The sequence below is a fragment of the Tachypleus tridentatus genome, chromosome 10 (genome assembly GCF_004210375.1).
Source record: "Tachypleus tridentatus isolate NWPU-2018 chromosome 10, ASM421037v1, whole genome shotgun sequence".
Lineage (NCBI taxonomy): Eukaryota > Metazoa > Arthropoda > Merostomata > Xiphosura > Limulidae > Tachypleus > Tachypleus tridentatus.
Genome location: NC_134834.1, coordinates 68,128,882 through 68,147,710, shown reverse-complemented (window position 1 = coordinate 68,147,710; position 18,829 = coordinate 68,128,882). Strand labels below are relative to the sequence as shown.

At 33.4% G+C, this 18,829-nt stretch overlaps 1 protein-coding gene across 1 annotated transcript; it reads right to left on the bottom strand.

The window, feature by feature from the left end:
- Positions 1-4,172: 4,172 nt before the first annotated feature.
- Positions 4,173-6,215, bottom strand: LOC143228105 (uncharacterized). The gene is made up of 2 exons (XM_076459433.1): positions 5,918-6,215; positions 4,173-5,176 (listed from the first exon to the last, which is right to left on the bottom strand). The coding sequence occupies exon 2, from the start codon at positions 5,131-5,133 to the stop codon at positions 4,432-4,434; it is 702 nt and encodes a 233-aa protein (XP_076315548.1). The 5' UTR covers positions 5,134-5,176; positions 5,918-6,215; the 3' UTR covers positions 4,173-4,431.
- Between the last annotated feature and the right edge of the window lie 12,614 nt (positions 6,216-18,829).

Sequence of the window (18,829 nt, the reverse complement as noted above, 5' to 3'; positions counted from 1 at the left end):
CAGGGAAGAAGTCTCAAAGGTACCTGAAGGATGCAGACTCCTTATCAAGAGCTGTGACAAATTCTTTCATAAGACCCAATTTTATGTGCAATGGTGGGAACAACACCTTCTGGAGGTCCACTCTTGGCTCACACACGACATTGCGCTGCCTTCCCACAGAGAACTCGGTCCGTTGTGGTCGGTGCTTCCTATTGGGAGTGCGCTGCGGTGTCCCTGCTGTCCCAAAGGCAAATATAACAGGAACACTTGATAAAGCTTTCAAGAAGCTTCCATGATTTACAATCCTTCTACCAATCAGGAATGCCATAATTTTGAAGTCTCCGATAACATAACAGCCATACTCATCATACTTCAAGGCTTCTATCAAGGCCTTGACACTGTTGTATTCCTCTTTGAAGTGCACCGAAAGATATATAAATTTTAAAAGGTCTAAAATTTGTATAATATAAAACCTTATTATTCACGCAAGCAAAAATTGTCCGTCGTACCATCTAAAGCTTTTCTGCAGTGCTCGCAGGTAAAATCAGGTGTCCAGGGTTTGTATTGATCCCCGACAGGCATACCGAAATAAGCCTTGTAGGCTTCACTCGTATAATGTTTTCTACGGTTTGTGGAGGAAACTTATTGATGTTGATGAAGTATTGTTTTATTTTGTCTAATTCATCGTTAATTTTATCTGGTGAGCATAGTTTTATGGCTGAGTTGATTTGGTTTTTTAGTATGTTGAGTTTTTTGTTTTGTTTCATGTGTTGAGTCCCAAGGAATGTATAGTCTAGTATGGGTGATTTTTCGGTGAATTTCTGTTTTGAATTGTGTGTCGGTTCTTGTAATTTTGAGACTAAGAAATGATATTTGATTGCTTTCTTCCTGTTCACATGTGAAGTTAATGTGATTGAAAAAAATTAAGGGTGTGTTCTGTAGATCTGAATCCCGCAACCGTGTCATCTACATATCTGTACCAGTATTACCAGTTCTTGCCAATATTTTTATGACACAAGTTGAAACACAAGCAATTAACACAGCATTACATCCACCACTATACTGGTACAGATATGTAGATGGCCCATGCTTAGGCCATTTGTTTGTATATAGTTGTGGTTGTTGAACATGAAGTTTGTCTTTATCGTGGTGAATTCTATGAGGGTTGCTAATTGATTGCTGGGAACGTCTATAGTTGGATTAGGGTCTCGGATATAGAGTTCTAAGGCTATCTTGCAGGCTTCAGTGGTTGGAACTTCTGTAAAGAGGGATATAATATCTAAACTGGCCATTAAGGCTTTATGATTAAATTGATTTAGATTAGACTTGAAATTAAAAGAGTCTTTGATGAATGAGCTGGCTGATGTTACATATTTGAAGAATGCTCATGCTATGTATTTACCAAGATTGTGATTAAACGATTCATATGTGAACATTATTGGTCGTAATGGACATTCTGGTTTATGTGGTTTGGGGATGCCGTATATTTTTCGTGTGCGTGAGTCGGTTTTACGTCGGTAGGAAAAAAGTGTTTGTGAAATTGTGTTGGTTTTTTTTCACTTTTAGTAGTAATTTGTTTAGTTGTGTATCGTGTGTCTTTGTTGAATTTGTGTGTATTGGTTTAAATTTGTTCGTGTCTAATAGGATGTTCTTCATTTTTTGGATGTATTCATTCGTGTTCATAATGACTATAGCGTTACCTTTATCTGCTTTTAGAATTTTTATGTTTTATCTTGTTTTAGGTTTTTAATTCGTTTTATGTTTTTATTCCATTAAAAACCTAAAACAAGACAAAAACATAAAAATTCGAAAAGCAGATAAAGGTAACGCTATAGTCATAATGAACACGAACCAGGCACAAAACTGAGGTCTACACTATGTAAAAACTACACTGACAAACACCACACCAACATTATTTATAAAATACAATGTGATAACTGCCACGACTTCTATATTGGAGAAATAAGTAGAAAAATGTAAACTAGATTCAAAGAACATAAAAAGTCACCTTCACTCGTGTTTGAACACTGCAAGTCAAATAAATAGAACATAACCATAGAAAACACTCAAATACTAAATAAAGAAACAAGCACAAACAAACGCAAAATTAAAGAAGCCTTACTTATACAACAACTTAAACCCAAAATAAACCAATATAAAGGAACGCCTTTATACCTATATTAATGTAATAAAATAAATAAAATTATATATTCAAACATCTAACACCGCTCTCTACATTCCGACACTCAGTTACACAACCCCTTCCAAACATGTGATCAGCTTCCGGTCAGTTACCTCTTTCTTTCTTTGTGAACCTGACGATGACCGAAGAAGGTCGAAACGTTGTTCGCTCTTTTACGTAAAATATTTTCTCAACCCAAACGAGCCGTTTTTGCATATATATTTCTCTACAAGTGGGTTTTCTCGACATCACTGAAACTACTCATGTTAATTTAAAGGGTCATTTTATTAAAATTGTCGAAAGTGCTATGATAATATTATTAAAGTTTACACTGTTTTTTTCTGAAACTATTTTGGTTAATGATCGTCACCATCTTATTCGTACCTAGAGAGGTTTGTTTATTACATTTCTTTTAATACATGCAGGGGAGAAGCACATCATATTAAAATGATTTTGTAGCCTCACTACATCTTTACAGTCTATGTCACCTCGCTCAGTCAAACTGTATTTGACAATCGTACATTTTGACAGTAGTTTCATTTTAAAAGGCTCTGTCGTTAGACTGTCACATACAAAGCACACACCCTTCCCCACGCATTGTTTTCCATACTTTGTTTAATATCCAAGAAAAATAAAACATTTTCCTCTGCTTATTTCTATTATCTGATAGATGCTTCGCCTGGTGAACTGACTGTCTTATGTACTCGTTTCTCCAATTACTTGAGTCATACGATGAGAGAATGGATATGCCACGAAAACTGACACAGGGTAAACCAGTTTCTTTAGGCCCGGCATGGCCAGGTGGTTAAGGCACTCGACTCGTAATCCGATGGTTGCTGGTTCGAATCCTCGTCACACCAAACATGTTCGCCATTTCAACCAGTGGGGGCGTTATAATGTGACGGTCAAACCCACTATTCGTCAGTAAAATGGTAGCCCAATAGTTGGCGGTGGGTGGTGATGATTAGCTGCCTTCCCTTTAGTCTTACAGTGCTAAATTAGGGACGGCTAGCGCAGATAGCCCTCGCGTAGCTTTGCGCGAAATTCAAACCATACCCAATTTCTCTTAAATTTTATCAAAAACAAAAGATAGAAAACATTTAACGCTTAAAACTTTTCGAAATTAAAGTCACTTTGCGTCAGGAGCACGATTAAGTTGGAAATATAAACTTTCCATGTTCTCGAATTTATGTACATCTACTATCTCTTTGTATTGAAAAATTATTTTTTAAATATAAATTATACAGCTAGCTATATAAAACTCAAGAATGTACGGAACTAATATAGTTTAAAATGGTTTTAATAGAAGGTTTTATTTTGTTTTGAAGAGTGTGAGGTCTGACTCTCAAGGTTACTGGTGTATGACTGGCTCTTGTAAGCATGTCTCATTCTTATTTTTTACACAAATTTTTATTAATATGTGCGAGTTGTTTCGTTGTTTCTGTGGAATTAAGCACAAAGGTATAGAATAGGGTATCTGTAATCTTCCCACATCGGGTATCGAAATCCGGTTTCTAGCAGTGTTAGTCCACAGTTATACTGCTGTTCCACTGGAGGTCACACGTTTTTGTCTTGAAATTAAAATAATCATCTAAAACAAGTCAATTTATCTGGCTCCTACTTTCACTTCTCTCTCTTTTTACATTTCTTCCTAAAAAAGTTGTTATAAATTCCATTATCATTAAAATAGATTAAATTTTATTGAATATTAAATACTATAGAAAAACCCCCCATAAAATTAGGCGACGTCTATGTTAAGATAACAAACACAGAAACTCTTAACTTTTAAAAACAATCTAGACAACGAAAGTGACAACAAAAATCTGCATTAATTTCTATTATTGAATTTATCAAATGAATGAGAAGTAAAGCAGACAAGTTATTGACTGCTGAGAGCAATTAAAAATAAAAAAGAGCAAATAAAACTATTTATGACAAATTAATTCACATAATAATAATAATTATCTATCAAATAGAAATTTATGAAGACATAACGATAAATATTTAAATATAATGTTAAACAATTTCTTTAATAGTTATATAAGTGTTTAACACTTCAGAAATTGAAATACAATCATTTTGAAGCATGTCAATTGTTCATTAGCAGAATATTTTGTGTAATTCTTATCGGTTTTGTTACTTTAAATCGTATAAAATCAGCATTTGATTGAAAGAAAAAGTATCTCGTATTAACTTTACAAAAAATACGTAATTTGGGTTTTCATAGAAAGCACATATTTGTTATCTTGTTAGACTTACATATAAGATTTTCAAAGATTAATCTTCATTCGATAGCTGTACAGTTTGAACAAAAGAAATGCTTCGACATCCACCTCCAAAGAACAAACTTTGAAGCCATTACGAATATAAAACTTTTTTGCTTTTATATTGTACGTGTCGTTTATCAGGTAGGCGACTTCTTCGCCTTCCTCCTTAAGAATATCAATGCATTTTTTCATCATCAATCTTCCTATTCCATTACAACGAAACTCCTTCCTCACAAACATCCTACCAATTTCAGTTGCACCAGTTGGATGTCTTTTGATCAACGTTGTTGCTACTAGATCACCATCGATTTTACCCAACAGAAGTTTATGATTGTTCTCACAGATCCATTTATATGGTTCGGATATTAACCTATCTGACCAAGGATAAGCTTTATCGTATATACGGTGTAGTAATAACCAAGATACACCGAAACCAATAGCACACCCAACAATCGTCCCCACTGAAATAGACACGAAAATTTCAAGTGTTAGAATAAATGTTACAGAAACGATAGACAATGTTATTACCCACAGTACGAAGTTCTTGTAGAACTTTCTAAAATGAAATAAAACATAATCTCTCCTTCGTTCTTGGAACATAGAACTCATAATCTTCCGAACAGCTGGTTCGTCTTCTGGAGTCATGAAATTAATCTCCAATTTAGATACCGAAACCTGTTTGTTGCAACTGTTACGAGGCTCCATAATCCGATTGAATTTGTTTTCACTGTCTTTGAATTATGAGGTGCTGAAAAACAGAGAAACCTTGTTATCAAGTTGTGAAGGTTTAGAAGACAAGCGGCGTTAGATATTTCAATAAATACAGTAGACAGTTAAGCGCATATTTGTATATGGAATGACGTAAAAGCGCAAAAGTAGGAAATATAATATTTATTTGTACTTGACCGACTCACGCCAACTTACAGAAAAAAAAACTTTTGCTAAATATAAGAGATAACATTCACAAATTCTGCGAACTTACAACACTAAAATCAGGGGGGGTCGATTTCCCTTGGTGGATACTTATTAACTTATTAACGAATTAATTCTGAAGAGTTGCGTATAATTACAAAACCGATAACAGAAGGCAATAGATGTCATGAAGATCCATGAACGATTATAATGATGATGCATCAGAAAAGGTTTTTTTTCGTTATCTATTTGTATTCCAAAGCTACTTAGAAAGTGAATGTTGCATACAAATTGATTATAACATTACATTCAACATTAAAGAAATTTTCTTGTTAAAAGAAAGAGAGAAAATAGCAAACGTTTTAAAAGTTAAAAAAATATTTTAGTGATCCCGCAACCCTCTCTCCTGTTACGATCGCTTGTGGAACTTTTAAACATACCTCAACGTGTAATTTGTTATGAGAAACCAACATAGCATTTCATATATATTATCACAGCTATTACCCACTCTCAAATATATTCATTAATGTCATGTAGTACCTTATATTTAAATTAATAATAAATATATTTCACTAACCTTACAAGTGATTTTCCTTCTTCTTTAATGTGACACAAACTTGTCAACATACTCTACTTGAAATTACAGTCCAGTTGTACGTTTATTAATTATACATTTACGTCTACCATTATTACACGTACATTAAAATGTCCTCGTTTCCTTTTTTTTTCACATAAATTCCAGCAGGAAAAGCAAGTGGTGTTCACGTGCGCTAAAGCACGAGAGAAAAAAAGTAGCTAAGAGCATGGGTCATTGGAATCTATCGAAGGCGCTGCGATCGCTCACACAATTTTGTTCATTCCATTGATTTCTGTAATGGCCTGCACTGCATCAAAACAAGTGTGAATGTAATGACGTTTGACGTCGAGCAGGAGCCATAATGTTTGTTAATGCAAGAGTCGCCAAGAGATAGTTTATTGTGTTGTTATCATTAACTCTTGAGGTTTTAGCGGTCTCAGTATTTACGATATTTATTATCACTATTGCATTTTGATCTGTTTTTATAATACCCTTATCTTCTCTTTTTTAAAACGTTTTTGTTGCTTTAGTAACTGTGAAGAAAATTGTTTTGTAAATTGTAACAATACTTTTTGTACAACTGATGCAAAAATAAAGCAAGCAATAACAAAGAAATACAGTTAGGTCTCTTATACCGATGATTCAAATGTAACATTTATTATGTTATTATGTAATAATTAATGATGCTGTGTTGGCCGAAATTGACTTTTTTGTGGTATGATGTATTATTAATATTGAATTGTTGAATTTCAGTGGAAACTTATACAAATCTGTGAGTAAGTAGAAAACAATGAAACATTCATGCTGAAATTGTACAAACTATTAACTGTTGTAATTGATTACACTATGTAACAAAATATTTCGTTCCTGGATAGTATGTGTTACTTCTTAATTCCTTATGTTGTAAAAGTACAAAAATGGTCATTATTCCTTCAAACTTTGTTTTTGTGACCTGGATAATGACATTTAGAAATTAACTTATTTTCTATGTAAAAACAGGCAAATGTGCACATTTTCATTTACATAAGGTCTGAATAAAACAGCACATAAATCAAGATTTACATGTATTTATACTATGTTATGCAAAAATGAACAAAAATATTTAGCAATGAATAGTTTTTCGAGATTTGCCACTCAATGTAAATCACTTTTACATATCAGCCCCCAAATATAGTCTCCCATCATTTTTTCATTATATGCTCCTTGGTAGTGGCATTCAGAGTCCAGTATATCTTGGTGAAAGCGATCGTCTTGCTCCGCTGAGTATGCCCCCATGTTCTTGAATTTATGAAGATGACCGTCAAGGCAATGGACTTTCAGGGACATCTTGCAGCCCATTTTGCCTTAGTTCTTCACCAGAGCCTTAACAAGTTTCACAATTTTCGGCCTTGCGATTGCCCAAGAAGCCTTAAACTACTGCAACAATGCTGCCCCAACCTTTATTTCCCTTCCTACTGAGCTTCATAGGGAATTCTGTGCACTCCAGGATCTTCTTTATTTGTGGTCCAACATAGACACCAGCTTTGACTTTTGCCTCAGACAGCTCACAGAAGAAGACTCAAAGGTTCCTGAAGGATGCAGACTCCTTATCAAGAGCTGTGACAAATTCTTTCATAAGACCCAATTTTATGTGCAATGGTGGGAACAACACCTTCTGGAGGTCCACTCTTGGCTCACACACGACATTGCGCTGCCTCCCCACAGAGAACTCGGTCCGTTGTGGTCGGTGCTTCCTATTGGAGTGCGCTGCGGTGTCCCTGCTGTCCCAAAGGCAAATATAACAGGAACACTTGATAAAGCTTTCAAGAAGCTTCCATGATTTACAATCCTTCTACCAATCAGGAATGCCATAATTTTGAAGTCTCCGATAACATAACAGCCATACTCATCATACTTCAAGGCTTCTATCAAGGCCTTGACACTGTTGTATTCCTCTTTGAAGTGCACCGAAAGATATATAAAGTTTAAAGGTCTAAAATTTGTATAATATAAAATCTTATTATTCACGCAAGCAAAAATTGTCCGTCGTACCTTCTAAAGTTTTTCTGCAGTGCTCGCAGGTAAAATCAGGTGCCCAGGGTTTGTATTGATCCCCGACAGGCATACCGAAATAAGCCTTGTAGGCTTCACTCGTATAATGTTTTCTACGGTTTGTGGAGGAAACTTATTGATGTTGATGAAGTATTGTTTTATTTTGTCTAATTTATCGTTAATTTTATCTGGTGAGCATAGTTTTATGGCTGAGTTTATTTGGTTTCTTAGTATGTTGAGTTTTTGTTTTGTTTCATGTGTTGAGTCCCAAGGAATGTATAGTCTAGTATGGGTGATTTTTCGGTGAATTTCTGTTTTGAATTGTGTGTCGGTTCTTGTAATTTTGAGAATAAGAAATGATATTTGATTGCTTTCTTCCTGTTCACATGTGAAGTTAATGTGATTGAAAAAAAAATTAAGGGTGTGTTCTGTAGATCTGAATCCCGCAACCATGTCATCTACATATCTGTACCAGTATTACCAGTTCTAGTCAATATTTTTATGACACAAATTGAAACACAAGCAATTAACACAGCATTACATCCACCACTATACTGGTACAGATATGTAGATGGCCCATGCTTAGGCCATTTGTTTGTATATAGTTGTGGTTGTTGAACATGAAGTTTGTCTTTATCGTGGTGAATTCTATGAGGGTTGCTAATTGATTGCTGGGAACGTCTATAGGTGGGTTAGGATCTCGGATATAGAGTTCTAAGGCTATCTTGCAGGCTTCAGTGGTTGGAACTTCTGTAAAGAGGGATATAATATCTAAACTGGCCATTAAGGCTTTATGATTAAATTGATTTAGATTAGACTTGAAATTAAAAGAGTCTTTGATGAATGAGCTGGCTGATGTTACATATTTGAAGAATGCTCATGCTATGTATTTACCAAGATTGTGATTAAACGATTCATATGTGAACATTATTGGTCGTAATGGACAATCTGGTTTATGTGGTTTGGGGATGCCGTATATTTGTGGTGTGCGTGAGTATGTTTTACGTCGGTAAGAATAAAGTGTTTGTGAAATTGTGTTGGTTTTTTTTTCATTTTTAGTAGTAATTTGTTTAGTTGTGTATCGTGTGTCTTTGTTGAATTTGTGTGTATTGGTTTAAATTTGTTCGTGTCTAATAGGATGTTCTTCATTTTTTGGATGTATTCATTCGTGTTCATTATGACTACAGCGTTACCTTTATCTGCTTTTAGAATTTTTATGTTTTGTCTTGTTTTAGGTTTTTAATTCGTTTTATGTATCTATTCAATTAAAAACCTGAAACAAGACAAAAAAATAAAAATTCGAAAAGCAGATAAAGGTAACGCTATAGTCATAATGAACACGAACCAGGTACAAAACTGAGGTCTACACTATGTAAAAACTACACTGACAAACACCACACCAACATTATTTATAAAATACAATGTGATAACTGCCACGACTTCTATATTGGAGAAATAAGTAGAAAAATGGAAACTAGATTCAAAGAACATAAAAAGTCACCTTCACACGTTTTTGAACACTGCAAGTCAAATAAATAGAACATAACCATAGAAAACACTCAAATACTAAATAAAGAAACAAGCATAAACAAACGCAAAATTAAAGAAGCCTTACTTATACAACAACTTAAACCCAAAATAAACCAATATAAAGGAACGCCTTTATACCTATATTAAATATAATAAAATAAAATTATATATTCAAACATCTAACACCGCTCTCTACATTCCGACACTCAGTTGCACAACCCCTTCCAAACATGTGATCAGCTTCCGGTCAGTTACCTCTTTCTTTCTTTGTGAACCTGACGATGACCGAAGAAGGTCGAAACATTGTTCGCTCTTCTACCCAAACGAGCCGTTTTTGCATATATATTTCTCTACAAGTGGGTTTTTTCTCGACATCACTGAAACTACTCATGTTAATTTAAAGGGTCATTTTATTAAAAGTGTCGAAAGTGCTATGATAATATTATTAAAGTTTACACTGTTTTTTTCTGAAACTATTTTGGTTAATGATCGTCACCATCTTATTCGTACCTAGAGAGGTTTGTTTATTACATTTCTTTTAATACATGCAGGGGAGAAGCACATCATATTAAAATGATTTTGTAGCCTCACTACATCTTTACAGTCTATGTCACCTCGCTCAGTCAAACTGTATTTGACAATCGTACATTTTGACAATAGTTTTCATTTTAAAAGGCTCTGTCGTTAGACTGTCACATACAAAGCACACACCCTTCCCCACGCATTGTTTTCCATACTGTGTTTAATATCCAAGAAAAATAAAACATTTTCCTCTGCTTATTTCTATTATCTGATAGATGCTTCGTCTGGTGAACTGACTGTCTTATGTACTCGTTTCTCCAATTACTTGAGTCATACGATGAGAGAATGGATATGCCACGAAAACTGACACAGGGTAAACCAGTTTCTTTAGGCCCGGCATGGCCAGGTGGTTAAGGCACTCGACTCGTAATCCGATGGTTGCTGGTTCGAATCCTCGTCACACCAAACATGCTCGCCCTTTCAACCAGTGGGGGCGTTATAATGTGACGGTCAAACTCACTATTCGTTAGTAAAAGAGTAGCCCAATAGTTGTCGGTGGGTGGAGATGACTGGCTGCCTACCCTCTAGTCTTACACTGCTAAATTAGAGACGGCTAGCGAAGATAGCCCTCGTGTAGTTATGCTCAAAATTAAAAAAACAAACAAAGAAATCTACCATGGGTATTAATACCCGGCTTCTTGTGTTAGAAACCCGTCTAAAATAAAACAAAATTGTTTGCTTCAAAATATATTAGTTCTCTTTGAACTTATAGTGTCTTCAAGATACTGTTATGATCAATATTTTTAGTATTATTGTTTTGTTTTTTTCTAGAGGGAGAAGTGGATTGTAATGATGATGTTAAGTTAAGCCTACTTCACATAGAAAGTTTGAATAACATTTTGACGTCAGATATTTTAGTAAATTCAAGGGTATGTTATAAACGCAGGGCTCAGTGAAACATAAAAAAGATAGTTATTTGTTCCTAATATGTATTGTTAATCAGTCAGTGTGTTTCTTTTTCAGTCATGAAGTTATATGGATAGGTTTATACTTATATTAGTACAGTGCACTTGAAGTCACTTGTAACGTGTAAATTATTACAGTTTAAGTTTTTTAAAGTAAAGGAGGAAATAAACTAAATTGTTGTCGCTGTGTGAACAGTATGCTGAATTATTTTCACCAGATTAAAAGAAAAAGTATCTCCCTTCGAAAGCACAACATAACAACTTCTATCAAAACATGAAAGTATATGAAGAACAGAGTTTGTATGGAAATATAACGGTAGTGGGTTCACGTTTCTTACAATATTCAACTGAACATGCAGTTAAATATGAAATAATTCGAAAGTGAGAAAAACACAGTATTTGTGTTTAATATTATAAATAAAGCTAGAGACAGAAGATGATGAAAATCTATTTGTGTTTAATAACATTAGATTGATACATATAGATTTTCGTGAGCACTTTTTATATAGATTAATTTTGAAAATAAAGTAGTTTTACGGAACAGACACAGTCAATCTGTAAACCATGATGAAAAACAACTGACTATGTGGGATATTTTGCGCATATTTTTTAATCCTTAAACTTAAACAAACTATAGCATACATTGCAATTGTTACACTCTGAGCAAATGAATTTCTAAATAACATATGAAGGAGTTTTTGTAATACTGTTTTTAAATTTAACGTTGCAAGTTGTATTTGAGGGTAGATCTTATAACTCAAGATAATTTAAATATTTTTCTTTAATAATAAAGCATGTAAATACCAAGGTACATTTCAGAAATGTGTGCTATTTTGAACTGCGTTTTCCATATTTTATAAATATATGTAAGTAACAATATTGGGGACTGAGGGGAGGGGCTTGGCTCATTTTGGGGGGCTCAAGCCCCCTTGGCGCCGCCACTTAGTCTGTGAACTTAAAACTAAGTTTCGATACCCGGAGTGGACATACTACGGATAGACCATTGAAAAGCTTGATACTTAATAATAGAAACCCATAATAACAAGAAACCATTTTATAAGCGCTATATAGATAAATTATTTTAAAACTATTCGTTAAATAACTATAAAAAGGAAAATATAAACCTCAGATTACCTGGCCATTCCGGGATGCTTAGCAAATTAAATTATTACTTTTATCTATTAAGCACAGGGAAAACTTCAAGTGAAAAAGTGTTAAGAACTAAAAATATTGAGGACGGACAATGTAGATCTAGAATTGGATATCATGTCTATAGCAAAATGAATAGTTTCTCAATACTTCTTTAGTAATTTTAGTTTGGAATTTCCTGGTTATAAACCAGATTGATAACCATGTCAAGTGTTTCGTCCAATGGTATCCGCTCCCTAGTGGCTCAGCGGTATGTCTGCGGACTTACAACGCTAAAAACCGGGTTTCGATACCCGTGGTGAACAAAGCACAGATAGCCCATTGTGTAGCCTTGTGTTTAGTTCAAAACAACAACAACAACTAATGGTATACTTGTGAATAACGATACATTATCAAAACTGTCACAGCAAACATTATTTTCAAAATTTAGTTTTGTATTTATGTCTCAAACTGAAAGCTGTATGAAACAGTAAATACATCAAAACTTTATGGCGTAACATATTTTACTAAAGAAAAATTTAAAAACTGCTAGTTCATCATTTTAAATACTAATGTTAAGTACGATCTGTCTCACTAGAAATCCTTCCTAAAGTACATCAAGCAACTTGTATAAGATACCTGCTTTATATGCTATCGGCCTTAGCAAATTATATTCATATTCATTTATTAAGCCTTTTCTTCTTGAAAGTTAACAGAAATGTCTATTAGCTAACTTCCCTCTGGTCTTACACTGCTAAATTAGCGACGTCTTTCGCAGATAGCCCTCGTGTAGCTTTGCGCGAAATTCCAAGAACAAAACTGTGTTAATGTAATATATTTTATTCATTAATACGATTCCATTTTCTTTATCTGGTTTTGTTATTATTGTTTGTTTGTTTGAAGTTAAAAACAAAGCAATACAATGGGCTATCTGTGCTCTGCCAACTACGGGTATCAAAACCTGGGTTTTAGCTATGTAAGCCAGTGGCACATACTGCTGTGTCACTGGGTGGAGTGTCATTATTACATTTTTAACCCTTTTAAACTTATTAAGCGTCCGTAGTTTATCGGGCCCGGCGTGGCCTAACGTGTTAAGGCGTGCGCTTCGTAATCTGAGGGTCGTGGGTTCGCGCCTGAGTCGCGTCAAACATGCTCGCCCTCCCAGCTGTGGGGGCGTTTTAATGTGACGGTCAAACCCACTATTCGTCGGTAAAAGAGTAGCCCAAGAGTTGGCGGTGGGTGGTGATGACTAGCTGCCTTCCCTCTAGTCTTACACTGCTAAATTAGGGACGGCTAGCACAGATAGCCCTCGAGTAGCTTCGTGCGAAATTCCAAAAACCAAACCGTAGTTCATCCCTCTTTGTGTCAAATGATTCCTGTTTTTCAATGTGTTTGTGAAAAATGTCAGAAAATTTACTGTCGCTAGTGTTCCAATATTCTTAAATGATTCCTTACTATTTGGCCACATACTAATTGTTTTAAATTGACTTTAAAATGTTTCAAAATTTATCAGCTAATCTGCATATCTCAAATTTTTAGCAGGTAGCTAAAACTGTAAAAAAACCTCTTTTCGCTACTTTATTTAAATTATTAGCGAAAGTATCCAGCTTTGCTAGGACAACTAGGTTGTTATATTCTGGGTGTCAGTGTATGTGTGTTATGAACTTATTTTAGCATAAAAGACCAGTCATGCCCCCAGTGGAACAATGGTGTGTCTGCGGACTCACACCAATAGAAACCAGCTTTCGATACTCTTGGTGGGCAAAGCACAGACAACCTATTGTGTTATAGCTTTGTGCTTAATACCAAACAAAGAAAAGAACAGTCATAACTACTTTAAACATTTTCATTTCCCAGAAACGTAAACACATTGTAAAGAAAGTACAGTAAATTAAGAATTATTTATTATCAATGAATTTATCATTGTGTTAAATATTTCACATGTGTATTTGATAAAACATTTGATCAAAATCTATTACAATTTTTTACCGCTCGATTATCGTCTGCCTATTACGATTTTAGAGACAAAGGTGCAAAGGGGCTATAAATGGGGTTGCCGTGAAATCTTGTAAATGTAGTAAATATTGAATTAAAGAAATTAATAAATAAACCTATAGTGAAGACATAGTGTGAGATAGCCTAGACTATAGTCAAATGCATAAAATTTATCATAAAAGTAAAGATATCGATCCAATTTCAAACTTAAACAACAAACCGCTTTAACTAATGGAGATTCTAAATTAAGATTGATTGATTATTTGGAATTAAGCACAAAGCTGCACAATGGACTATATGTGTTCTGTCCATCACGGGTATCGAAACCGTTTTGTACCGATGCAAGTCCACAGAAATATCATTGTGCCACAGGATGGCGGTAAATTAAGAAATCAACAAACGTTTTTCTTTCAATTTTATAGTTCGTGCCAATATATATTTTGAGTGCACAGACTAATAACAATATTAAGTTGTACTTTTGTCGCTAAGCAACATGACATAAAAGCCATTGTTGGAACACAATATTACTAAAAGACAACGACCTTATATATATTAAAATTTATTACATAAGGGAGCACTTCTTTTCTATGTGGTTTTTCGCTTCCGTAATTAAAATGATGCGCACACGCATTCACACATATACGTATAATATCCAGGTGCACACCCTCAGGGTCCACTTAGTATGGGTGAAAATTTTCAGGTTTCTAGGTTTTTCCATCTTGGTCATATGATTTAAAGATCACCTTATCAGGATCCTGTATAAAAGATTTGATATTACATACACACGTATTCTTTCACGTTAATTAATTGTTTCAAATGTGTTAGGGCCGGCATGGTAGAGTTGTTAGAGCGCTTAACTCGAAATATGAGGGTGTGGGCTCGAATCCCTGTCACACCAACTATGCTCACCCCTTTGAGGGTATTATAAGGTGCAATCCCACTATTCGTTGATAAAAAAGTAGGCTAAGAGTTGATGGTGGGTGGTGTTGACTATCTGCCATCCTTCTAGTCTTACACTGTTAAATTAGGGACGGCTAGCACAGATAGCCCTCGTGTATCTTTGCGCGAAATTAAAAAAAGAAACAAATTGAATGTGTTATTCTTATTACTTTTAACCTTTTGCTATTTTTGTGTTATTATCCAGTTGTTAAATATATACTATCTTTCCTTTTTACGCTTTCTTTCAAATTCCCGTAATTATCATCATGGTATTTATCTAAGCAAATTAGGCTGTTATAATTTTTTCTTTATATCATAATTTACTTATTGAATTTGCTTTTTATGTAATGCTTTGATTTGAAGAAATTTTAGTATAATTGAATCCCTTTAACATTTAAAAAATTCTAAATGTAATAGCATTTTAGAAAATATATAATACAATTTTTCTGTTCTCTTTCTTTTATAGATTTACCTTTAGAAAAATTAAGAATAAAGTGATAGTCCACCAAAACATATTTTCCTATATTAAGACGGTTTTAAGTTAATATTTTCTGTGTACTTTGAATATTACTGATTTAAGCATTTAAGTTTAGTATAAAAGACGACTCACCGACGGTACGAATCAATCTCCCTTAAATTGTGAAAACCAATTAGAACTGTAGATTTACCAAAGAAATATTTAGGAAGTTTTTGGATATACCTGCTAAGCAATCACGTTTTTAATTAATATATATATGATAACACAAACGGAGTTGCTATGAAATATAGATTATCATTGTTATTGACTAATCATTTTGTATGTTATTATGAAAGAATAGAATAAATGAATGTTATGAATAATATAAATTTACATGCTCTAACTGTATGTTTTTATTCAACAAGGTTCTTGTCATATACTTTATTCCTAAGACGGATGGTAACAAGTTTTCAGAATTGCTACATTGTATCTTCTAGCTTGTTCGAGAAATCTTATTTTTACTAATAAAAAAGTATTACAAAAATACACACTATGGGATAAATGTATAGTCACAATAAATCACTTCTTTCAAAGTACTTCCGATTGTAATATACTACTAATAGTAAGAAATATAACTTCTACTTAAGTATATTTCACCAATCACCTGTGAAATGTCAAGTGCTTGTGTAAAACTTAGTTTCCTGAGTACCTATGTTCGAGTTATTACTTTTGTACAAGTTTAACTGACAATTGCAACTACACTAATGTGTATTTGTGGCATTAACTTTCGATAAAAGCTTGCTTCCCAATGTCTAATAGAACACTTAGAACGTGTAAATCCTTAAGAATATACTATACAATGGAATAACCATTGATATATTTGTCAATAAAATGACTGATTTTGTTGTTATTTTAATCAACGATTATAGTTATTTTTTTTACAGTATTAATCAATTAACTATATTTCATGCATGATATTTCAAAGCATGCAGGATCAACATAAAAACAGCAACTTAACATCAGGAAAGAATTCCAATAAACCAAGTATTTTTGGAAACTTTGTTAAGTAACATTACGTTTAGTACAACATAGGACTTATTTGTCCATCATGGATGATCCGTCTTCTAAGTTCAACTAACAAAAATTATAAGATATTAAAACTAGCTCTTTCATTCATATACGTATCAAGCTTTCTTTTAAACGCACTTAAATTTACTGCTTCAACAACATCTAAAAGAAACGCATTTCAGAAGCCAACTACCCTCTTAGAAAGATAAAACTGTTTTAACTGAAGATGACTCCTATACTGCAAATATTTATGCTTGTGTCACCTGGTCCCACTGTTATCACTGCAAAGTATGAAACAATATTATGTATCAACACTATTAATTCCTTTTACGATCTTAAACACAGCAATCGGATCCCTTCTAACTTTTCTTTTTATAAAGAGAAAATAATTTGTAAAATATCAACCCTTTCATCCTAGACACAATTCTAGTAATCTTTGTCTGAAGCCATTCCAACAATTAAATGTTCTTTCTAAACTAAGGAAACTAAAACGGAACACAATACTTCAAATTTAGCCTAACCAGTGATCTAAAGAGTGAAATTATACAACGTAAAACCCTATTTGTCCTTCCGCTAGCAACAGTACACTGCTTGGAAGGCTTTAGAGACTGATCAACTATTACACCAAGATCTCTTTCCTTTATAATACTGTTAAGATTATTCCCATACAAATTATACTTATAATTTATTGCATGTATTATAATCAAAATACATTTTCCATTTATTTGCCCAGCTCCGTAAATGATCTAAATCCTTTTGTAAGTCAACAGTATTCCTTTCATAATTAGCAAAACCCAAGGCCTTAATATCACTAGCGAATTTAAATAATTTATTGACCATTCCTGCATCTGTCATTGATGTAAATCAAAATGAGCAAAGTCTAATACTAAGTCCTAAGGAACTTTACTTATAACATTAATCCAGTTTAACTGAACTCCATTTATTGCAATCCTCTCCTTTCATTCATACATTCAATATTCTATCCACTTTGCTAACTTGTTCCCCCACATTTATAGAGATAATGTTTTTATAAGCCTCTTATGTGTTATTTTATAAAATGCTTTATAAAATCCAGATACACCAAATTTACACCCTTAACCTCATCTATATAAGCAGTAACCTTTTCAAAGAATGTCAAAAGGTTTTTAGGATGAATTTTTTCCCTTAGTGATACCATGTTGACTATACCCATTTAAAAAGTACCTGCGTCTAGTTTTAAACTATGTTAAATGGTTTTACAAAACAACTTTTATCTGACTTTTCAAAACTTTTATTACAATTGATACAAGACACTAATGGGCTTATAATTACTGGGACAATTTTTATCTCCTCCATTGAAAAGAGAAATGACATCAGCTAACTTCCAATCCTTTGGTAACTGCCCAATACAGAAGAAATTACCAAAAAGAATAGTAGCAAGTTGCTCATGTATCCAATCTTTAACCTGCTTCAAACTTCTTGCAAAAATATTAACTAACCCAGGAATGTTATCGTTCTTCATTTTTTTTTCTAAACCAGCTTAGAATTAATGTAGTCAACTTGTTCGACCTTATTTCAATCTATCAGCTGTTAAAGATGTGGAATACTGTTTAAAACTACATTAGTAAAACCCGAAGTAAAAACCAAGCCATCTCATTCTTATCAGATAAGAACCTTCCTTCATTATCTCTCAAGGGTCTTACCCTATCCTAATATTTTATTTACCTTTAATGTATTTAAAGCAATCTTTATTGTTTATTTTTATATTTTTAAACAACCTTTTTCTTGCATCCGTTTTTATGTCCGAATTTCCTGTTTCACCAACTTTCCTGATCTTTTATAATCTCCTAAATTTTCCGTCATACAAGGCAATTTAAAATTCTTAAATTTATTGTGCATTTCTGAAGTAGAAAGTTATTACACATTGGGCTATCTATGTATGCTCATTTCTAGTATCAAAACCCAAATTTTAGCAGTATAAACCATCAGACTTACCATTGAAACACCGAGAAGATTAGAGAAGTGAATTTTTCTTCATCAGGAGTGTATATTACAAAACATTTCTTAAATGTACTTTCATTAAAACATGGATAAAACAATTTTACATTAATATAGTTAACTTTAATGTACTTACTAAAAACTGTTTCTAAATAAAAATTCAAACCATATCCTGTTATACCAACGTCTAACTTTTATAAATAAAAATATCCACTTGGAGTATTTTTAGATTTCACGGAATAATCTGAAATAATAATAAGTGTTTATAAGTTTATTATGTAACGATCCCTTTCTAGAAAT

Excerpts from the sequence above, each read along its gene's own strand:
- LOC143228105 (XM_076459433.1), bottom strand. The coding sequence starts at position 5,133 with ATGGAGCCTCGTAACAGTTGCAACAAACAGGTTTCGGTATCTAAATTG.